Source organism: Thecamonas trahens (genome assembly GCF_000142905.1).
Source record: "Thecamonas trahens ATCC 50062 unplaced genomic scaffold supercont1.11, whole genome shotgun sequence".
NCBI classification, from domain to species: domain Eukaryota; order Apusomonadida; family Apusomonadidae; genus Thecamonas; species Thecamonas trahens.
The window spans coordinates 93,055-101,983 of NW_013657669.1; the positions used below are offsets into that span (position 1 = coordinate 93,055).

General features: G+C 65.0%; 3 protein-coding genes across 3 annotated transcripts in view; 1 reads left to right on the plus strand and 2 right to left on the minus strand.

Annotated features, from left to right (window-relative positions):
* The window catches only part of AMSG_02956 (uncharacterized protein), a gene marked incomplete at both ends in the record, with an annotated part of 1,331 nt that extends 1,079 nt beyond the window's left edge, over positions 1-252 (plus strand). The window contains one exon of the mRNA XM_013904847.1: positions 40-252. Within this exon, the coding sequence (XP_013760301.1) occupies positions 40-252 (213 nt within the window). The remainder of the gene's footprint in view (positions 1-39) is intronic.
* Positions 253-280: 28 nt separating this feature from the next.
* Positions 281-1,271, minus strand: AMSG_02957 (uncharacterized protein). Its single transcript, XM_013904848.1, has 2 exons — positions 1,213-1,271; positions 281-901 (listed from the first exon to the last, which is right to left on the minus strand). Exons 1-2 carry the CDS (start codon positions 1,231-1,233, stop codon positions 323-325), a joined length of 600 nt encoding a protein of 199 aa, XP_013760302.1. The 5' UTR covers positions 1,234-1,271; the 3' UTR covers positions 281-322.
* A 217-nt stretch (positions 1,272-1,488) lies between these two features.
* Positions 1,489-8,088, minus strand: AMSG_02958 (uncharacterized protein; the record flags this gene model as incomplete). Its single annotated transcript, XM_013904849.1, has 1 exon — positions 1,489-8,088. The coding sequence occupies one exon, from the start codon at positions 8,086-8,088 to the stop codon at positions 1,534-1,536; it is 6,555 nt and encodes a 2,184-aa protein (XP_013760303.1). The 3' UTR covers positions 1,489-1,533.
* Positions 8,089-8,929: the final 841 nt, after the last annotated feature.

Here is an 8,929-nt window from a genome sequence, read left to right on the forward strand (position 1 = left end):
ATGACTGGCGCCGTCATCGGAGCTCTGCATGGCACAGAGTGGATTCCCGACGAGTGGCGGGCTACCTGGGAGAGCGATCCGCGGTACGGCGCGCCGGCGGCGGCTCCGCTCGCAGCCGCACTCGCCTCGCTTGCCTGTGCTGACGACCAACCCGCTCTAGTTGTTCCAGACAACGATCCGCATGCTACGAACATCTCGGACGCTCTGGCTACCGAGCTTGCTGCCACCGAGCTTCCGACTCGGTTTGCCTAAGGCCATCAACCCGTCGCAAGCAGTAGTAAAGACCATCAAACGTTTACTAATCGCCGTCCATCACTCGTGATCATCTGTTCTGCCAGTGGTTGCGCGAGCCGATGTAGTGATGCAGATAGCGGCCACCCCTGAACCGCAGCGGCGCCTTGCCCTCCCGCGATGGCGTCCATGATCTGTTCTCTGCCGCCAGCTCGTCAACTGTCCCGGTGGGAGCTGCGGTGCCAGCCGGCTCCATCAGCGCCTGGTACCACGACTCGAGGCGAGTGTACGGCCCGTACTCGCCCTTGACCATCAACGGCACGGGCGCGACCTCGACCTCGCTGGGATCGACTTGAATGCGATCATGAACCACCTCGGCATCATCATCACCACCGTCGGCACCGCCGGCATTCCTTTCTGATCCGGCACCAACCACATTAGGATTGGCCGCCGACCTCACCGCCTTTGCCCGAGCGATCTCTGCGGCCCTCCCAGCTTCCAGTCGCTGAAACGCAACGTCAGCGCGGACCGTCTTCTGAGCCAGCAAAGTCGCCACCAGCTCATCCCCCTCATCCAATCCCAACCCATCTGCCGCACTGGACGTGGCCACCACCACAGGTGCCTCTACCACCACAGGCGCCGTCTTGCCTCCGGGTGCCCGGTACGTGAGCTGTAGTCCACATTGCATCGTAATGAGCAGAGTCAGATCCGGCAAGTCGGGCGAGCCATGTCGGACGAGCCGTGCAAGGCGAAACAAGGCGTTTCCGAGGTGTTGGACGAGTCAAACGTGTTGCGCGGGTCGGACGTGTTGCGCGGGTCGGACGTGTTGCGCGGGTCGGACGTGTTGCGGCGGCGGGTTGGGGAAGCCGAGTCACGTTGCGGCGCAAGGTGTGTGGTGCGGGATGGGGATGAGTCAGGGTGGCTACTGGCAGCAGAGGTGGTCGGGGTCAGGGCAAAGGGAAACAGGGAGTGTGTACGTACGCTGTAGGTCAGTCCCTCCATTCCAAGTGATGTGATGAGTATCAGAGCCGTTGGTACGGTGGTGGACTGGTGGTGGTAGTCGTCGTCGTCGTCGAGTCGGCCAACGGTCGAGTGACCGACCGACCGACCGACCGACCGACCGACCGACCGACCGACCGACCGACCGACCGACCGATAGGCTCATTCGCATCGAGACACAATGGCTCCACTTGTGAGGGATTCGATAGCCGGAATTCGCACAGAGGGGGGGTGCAGTGGCACGGGTGGGTACGTGTAGGGAGGATGGCTTTAGTAGGCTCGCTATCTACGTGGGTTGAGATCTCATCGCCGGAGGGAGACGGACCGGCGGATGGCAGACGCGTCGCCGGATGCGCCGGCCTGCTGCTGCTGGAACTCGCCGTTGAGGATCCGGGTTCGGAGATCGGCAGACAGGCAGTGGCGTGCGAGAAAGGCGTCGAGCTGCGACCGCGGCGCCAATGCGGCCTCACTGCCGATCTTGGCGTCGTAGTATCGTGAGAGCTCGATGAAGAGCGACGGCGTCGCTCCATATGTCTGCCGGTAGTCGTCAAAGTACCGGCTGTTGCTGTTCTGGATGGCGTGCCGGAAGATCGGCTCAAGCCATCCGGCCTGCTGTCCGACATCGTACGCCTGCGCCACAAGGTACGCCTCGCGGAAGGCCGGCTGATCCGCCATGGCAACGCGCGCTTGCTCGGGGGTGAGCCCAACCAGCGCCTCGCCTGGCTTCTCCAGCTGGAGGCCGACCAGCGCTGCCATGTGCATGCACCGCCGCGCCGCATGGAGGCAGTCTTCGAGCTGGAAGCTCTTCGACGCCTCAAGGTAGAGGCGGAAGACTCCAACGCATGCGTCGTGCCGTCCCGGGCCGGGCTTCTCGCTGCCAACGACTGCAAGCGCCTCGTCGGCCTTGGCCATCAACGTCTCGGCCCGCTCGCGGACCATTCCGAACCGTGCGTACAGCTTGGTGAGCTTGGAAAGGTCATTCGGCGCGCGCACCTGCAGATACTGTCGCAGGAAAAACTGCAGTCGCCAGTCAGGCTCCTCCTCGGATGAGCCCGGGGCAAAGATGAGGTCGAATGCATCCGCCGCCATCAGCGCGTCCAGAATGTACATCGTCTCGCGATACCTCTTGAGCGAGCGGAAGAGAAAGGCGCAGAGCCCGTAAGCCCCAGCGCGGAGATACGACTCGCTCTTGGCGCGCACAAGCTCCAGAAGAGCGTCGACAACGTCCACCGCACCGGCTAGGTCGTAGCAAAAGTGGGCTCGCGCCATAATCTCCACCTCGCACGCTCCCGGCAGTTTGCGCTGCTGCGAAATGGCGTCCATGAGGCAGTCACCCAGTCGGGTGAGATCCTTACACAGCGCCGCAAACGCGCCAAACTGCCCGGTGGACCACATCGGAAAGGCCTCGGGGAGTAGCCGACCGCCGGCACCAGCGCCACCGTCGCCGCTAACCCGCGAGTGGTGTGTTTCCAGCGCAAGTGTAAAGACCTTCGCCAGCAGCGCCCCAATCTTGCCAGTGTCGAGCTCGTGAAGGCTGATGAACCGCCCGGCGAGTGCAAAGTTGTCGCGACCCTGATGGAGGAGCACAAAGACAACTTGATACGGATCCTTGGCCAGCACGTCGTCGTACGACAGCTGAAGAACCGACGCCACCCGGTAGTTGGTGATGATGTGCTCAAACGCGTCCTTGGCCTCGCGCGTCGCCTCTTGCAGCCGCCGCAGCTTGTCCAGCATCGACGTTGGCGAGCCGATGAGCGCAAGAACAGCGTCCGGCAGCTCCGCCGCCACGCTGGCGTCGCGCACAAGTGCCACAGCTGCACTAACGTTCTCCAGCGCCTTGCACTCGACGTGGAGCTTGCCTGCAATCGACATCGCCTCGGTCACCTTGCCCGAGTTGAGGAGGTGGACGACAAGCTCGCGGACGTCGACATCGCTCGAGCTCCCGTTGTACGACTCTGGCAGGTACGTCAGCGTCCACACCTCGGTCTGCAGCGAGTCAAGGAACGCTACAGGCTTACCGCCTTCGCTTCCGGCGCCGGCGGTAAACCACTCGAGCGCCAGCGAATACAGCACTAGGAGTTCGTCCGGCCCAGGCTGTGGCTCGATCGAGTCAGCCAGCGAGTAGAAGAACTCACCAGCATGCGATGGCGAGGTTTCGTGCTTGACAAACACCTCATTACACTGCCGCCATAGCCCCTCGCGCTCAGAGCCGGACTCGGAGACATACATCCACCCATTGGCCGACGCTGCAGCCACAAGCATGCCCACCTCGGAGAGCGTGATGGCGTCGTGCGGTCGCCCACTGAGCGCGGCAACCCCGCGCGCCGCGTCAAACGCGCCGCGCTCCATCAGCATGCCGATAATGACCTCGGGTGCCGCGTCCGGCTCGACCGCCTCGCCCAGCCCGGCACCGGCGAGACTCGCGTGGATCTTCCACAGCACGCCCAGCCCAACCTCACCCTCGGGTGCGCCTTGGTCCACCACTCGCCACGCCCCGGAGCCGGCCACGAGCTCCAGTAGGACTTGCTTCTCGTACCGGGTCGGTGCCACTGCAAGCACCCTGCGGAGACTCTTCCATCCTGCCTTGCGGTACCACTCCAGGGAAAGTTCCAGCTCGTCGCCACCCTCGCTCACGTCTTCCACAGCAGCAAGGAATGCCTCCAGCGCCCGGCGCGCCTTGCCATACATGTACGCCTGGAACGAGGCCACACACGCCACCAGCGCCTCGATACCCGATCCGGGGGCAAAAACCCGGATGGCGTCGAGCAGCGCGTGGGTGCTTGCCGCATCCTCGCAAATCATCACTACCTGCAAAAGCCGCTCGCTTAGCTCGCCATCGCCCGCATGTCCGCCACCCAGCTTGGCGTGCGCCTCGCAATACGCCACCAGGCCGGTCAGCCGGCTCGCGCCCACCAGCTCGACCGCCAGCACAGCAAGGCTGGGAATCTGGAGCTCGACAGCCACCTGACAGAGCTCGTCGCCGGTCACCAGCTCGGCACCATGATCAGAAGCAAGGAGCCCAGCTGAGAAGAGCATGGCGGCAGCCTGCTTCTCACGATCGCCGTCGGCGGCAAGCCACGCCCGCTGCACCTCGTCGAGCACCCGCTGGCTTGTGTCGTACTCTGCCAGCCGCGCCACGTGGTCGCCCAGCTGCGGCTCGGGCACCAATTTCGCCAGTCGACTCGCCACCGCCCCGAGCGGAAGCGTAAGCTCCGCTGCTTCCGCCACCATTCGGTGGACCTCGGATGCCGAGCCGTACGCCGTGAGCGTCCGCATCTCCAGCGGCCAGGTGTACAGCCTTGTTGCCAGAGCCACCATCCGCCATGCCTGCGCCGCCTCGGGGCTCGCCCGCGGGTCGTCGCCAAACTCGGCCGCCACGCCCGCTGCTAGCTCTGCAGCAGCCTCGCTCTCGCCCTCGAGAACCAGTGACCAGTTTCGCGCGTCCACGTCGCCGTATCCGCGAGGCATCGCATCCGGTAAGCCAATGTACCGGCTGGCTACAGCGTCAATCCGAAGCCCTAGGCTCTGCAAGCCAACCATGTGCGCAAAGACCATTGCGGAGCGAGACACACGCTCGCTGCGATCCGGCGCTGTCACCAACCTCCGCAACAGGACCAGCAGCTCGGCATTCTCCATTTGCTCGTGGTTGTCACACTGGGTATGCGCGGTGTATGCCGCGCCAGGCTGGCCAGCCTCGAGATAGTAGACCACGTCGAGATCGACCGCAACAGGTGGGACGTCCAACCGCGGCGGCGGGTGCGCCAGCGACGGCAGCGGCCGCAGCGGCCCGCTTCCCCAAACCGTAGCGAGCTGGACATCGACGGCAGTCGCGAGCGTCGCCATCAGCGACATGTCTCCGGCAGATGAGAGAACGTCAAAGAGCAGCGTGTCAGACAGAGGTGCCCGGACCGGTGCGCCTCGTGGGTGAGCAGGGTCGAGAAGTGCAAACAGGGTTGGATAGCCCGGCCGCGGCGGGGGATCCCACTCAAACCTTGCAAACACGCCCGAGACATTGTCTGGATCCTCGAGCTGAGCCAGCGCGAGCGCGACCAGTAGCCGCGACTCGACACCCATGCCGTCGGCTGCGGCGGTCGAGAGCAGCGCCGCCGAGGCACGGCCGGCAGACGCCAGCGCCGCCGCGCTCAGGTCGCGGCCCGCAACACGAAAGGCGACCACCGATGCAAGCTTGGTCGCCAGCTCGGGAGCCTGGTTCGCGGTGAGGACCTCGTTGGGCACGTTGTGAGCCTCTGCAAACGCGTACAGCAGTCGCAGTGTCGGGGCCTCGCCAAGGACTCGCATCAGCTCGACAGCCAGCTGATGCGGATCGTGGCCGGCACTCGCCAGTGGTGCCGAGGCGAACAGCTGCCCCGCCACAGCCGGCCAAAACAGCGACGGAAAGTCGCTGGCTCCGACCGAGGCCGGCATGACAAGATGTGAGGAGGCGACTCTCGCCACCACCGCCTCCAGAGGCGTGTCCAGCGCGAGCACCCGCTTGGCCGTGACCCAGGCCTCAGCGTGCTCGCTAGCAAGGACTCGCGCCGCGACTCGGTCGTCGACGCTGGCCACCGGAGCAACCAGGCAGTTCTGTGCAAGGACGACGGCGACCGCGCGCCCAAGCTCATCGGCCAGGTCAGGGAACCGCGCCCGTAGCTCCTCCAGTGCAGCTGAGAGCTTGGCCGTGCCCTCGCCGGCGCAAAGGATTGCATCGACTAGGACTCGAGCCAGGACCTGCGGCGACCAGCGCTCGACGGAGCTCAGCGGTGCCGCAAAGTAGCGGCCAGCAACCGAGGTGGGTGCGCCGGGCTCGCCTGGCTTGGCAGTGCCAGGTGATGGCAGCGGCGTGAGGCCCCAGTGGTCGAGGACAAGAGCTCCTGCGCAAGCGGGCTCCGCTGCCGGTGGAACCGAGGCCAGGCCCTGCTCCAGCTCAGAGGCAAGGCGCTCGACAACCTCGTCTCCGCGGGCAAGGACAGATTCGGTCTGCAGCGGACGGCCCGACCAGTCCCCAACCGGATAAACCGACTCGAGGAAGCGGAGAGCGTCGAGGCGGCTCCGTGGTGTGCTCTCACCGACAGCACGGAGGAGCCGATTTCGAAGCGGACGGTTGAGCGTAGTCTCGGCGAGCGCAGTTAGGTACGGCTCCGGGGCGAGGCCGAGTGAGGAGAGCATGGCGATGCCCGGACCGAGCTCGTTTGACTCGGGATCGGCCGGGACGTAGGTCTCAATGGTGGCGAGAGCGAGCGGGACTCCGATGGTCTTGATGTCGGCGAGCGAGTACTGACCGCCCGAGGGTGTCGTGAGGCCGCGTGCGCGGAAATAGGCGAGGGCGGTTGAGACCCGCGAGTGGATGAGCGCATCGCGGAGAATGGCTGGGGCGGAGAGCGAGGCCCAGTTAGTGTAGACCGAGGGTCGGAGGGCGGCAGAGTCGTCGCCGTCGGTGGAGTCAGGGGCGGCTGCGCCCTCGGCCACAAACTTGGCGGCAAGCTTGGACGACGAGAGCATAAAGGTACGGACGCTAACGAGCGCATCCGAGTACCCCGAGGTGTCCGAGCCTGCAGCAGCGGCGGCGGAAATGGCGGTGGAGAGGAACGACATGGTGAGCTTAGCGAGCATGCGCGCAAAGTCACGGAGGTTGTAGTCGCGGGCAGTGGCGGCAGCCGAGGCCTCGTCGAAAAAGGCGAGAAGGACGGCGATGGCCTCGAGCGCCTGTGAAGCGTCGAGCTCGCGGAGCGCCTGGCGGACGACGTCGACCTGGCGGTAGAGGATACCAAGCTTGAGCGCGTGCATGCGGAGCTGACGACGGCCCCAGCCGTTGAGCGCGCACAGGGCGTGGGCGGTCTCGGTATCTTCAAAGATGATGGTGGCATTGATAAGCGCCTGTCTCGAAGCAACATGAGGCGAGGCGACAACAATGGCGTCACCAAGGAGAAAGTGTGCCGGGAGGCCGCCGAGCGCCGACGGCGACGACGCGAGGAGCGGTACCATAGGAAAGCCAAACGCGTGCCAACGCGATGAGTTCGTCCAGGCCTGAAAGACCGAGGTGGTTGTGGCGACGGTGACGGCGACGCCGTCGGTACACACTGCCGACACGTTGAGGATGGCAGGCGGATGCGCAGCGCACGGGGCGAGGACTGAAGCGGCGGGCACGTCGGCAAAGCCGGACTTCCATTCGGGGTAGTCGCCAGCAAAGCCTGTCTGTGCCGGAGCGTGCCGTGGCCGGTGCCACTGACTGAGGACGCCAAGTGCTTGCGGGAGGCGCGCGGTGGTCTGGGGTGAGGCGAGGAGCTCAACCCAGTTGATGGGCGTCTCGTGCCAGGCTGTTTGGTCGAGTCCGGGTGCAGCCATGGCGCGGGTCCAAACACTCTCTGCGTACGTCTGCAGCGCCCAGCTCGACCAGTGGCTTGCCAGCCGCTGGGTGTGAGAGTTGGCCGGGTGGACACAAAGTGGCGGTCGCGACGGCAGTTCGATGCTGCCAGTGCCGCCGCCGGCGATAGATCCCGAGTCGGGCGCTAGCTGCGGGTGGACAGTGGCGAGCGGGACGCCGTCAAGCATGGCAGCGAGCAGCGGTGCACCGAGCGGCGCAACCCAGACCCGGCTAGCCGAATCGACCACAGTCACTAGGTGCAGATCAAGCGAGAGCGTGGCAGCAACCGGGCGGGCGGCGCGAGCGGCAGCCAGTGCCTCGGCCGGCACCTCGGCGTCCCAGGGGCAGCCGCTGGTGACGGCTGCGCGGACAACCGAGACATAGGCGATAAGGCGCGGAGTGGCACCTGGTGCGACAGCGTCGAAAATCGCAACATGGCAGCCTGCCATGGTGTCTGGCGCGACAACGGCGAGTGCGTGGGCAGTGTCGGGAACCATGACGAGGGAGCAAAAGTCTAGCGCTGCGGGCGAGCGAGCCTCGTCACCGACGCCCAAACGCAGCGGGCCGTCAGCAGCCACGCCGTGCTCGAGCGCGGTACCCGCGGAAGCGAGTGCAATGAGACGAAGCCGTCCCTCGCCGTCGACATACACCGCTTCGTGTGGGTCTCGGCCAGCGGCGAGAGTAGCCAGGCCCGCATGCGGAAGCGCGAGCCAGCTCGGAACGCCATACGCCAAGTCTGTTCCAATCTGCACGGTCGCAGCAGAAGCGATGTCCACCACCTGCGACTTCTCCCAGCCGTCGTCAGGCAAGGCCAGAGCAAGGACTCTGGCAGGGGAGCACGACGAACCAGATGCCAAGCCAGCACTCATCTGACCAGAGTTGTTCGATTGACAACCATGTGCCGAACCGGACGACAACGACGACGGTGACGATGACGATGACAACGATGATGATCTTGAGGAAGAGTCGAAGGCGAGGAGGAGGACAGGACCACTGCCTGAAGCAAGCCAGACAAGAGCCAACGGCAGCTGAGGAGACATCAGTTTGAGGGTAGGTAGAGATGAGAGAGACGAGCTCGAGTTCAAACTAGTGTGTTGTTCCGGCGACATGTCATGGTTGACAGGCGGGAGTGAGACGACCGAGATGGTTGGGGTGCCAGCAGCCGAGGTAGCAGACGAGGTGGTGGTGGACGAGGACATGGAGAGGCATTCGACAGCAAGATATGCTCCACAATGGGATGCATGAGCTCGACGACTCCCGGGCTCGGCACGCCAGTCGAGCTGCCGTACGCAAACGGGGGCGTCCATACTGACGTAGGGTGGGTGGGGGTGGGGGGTT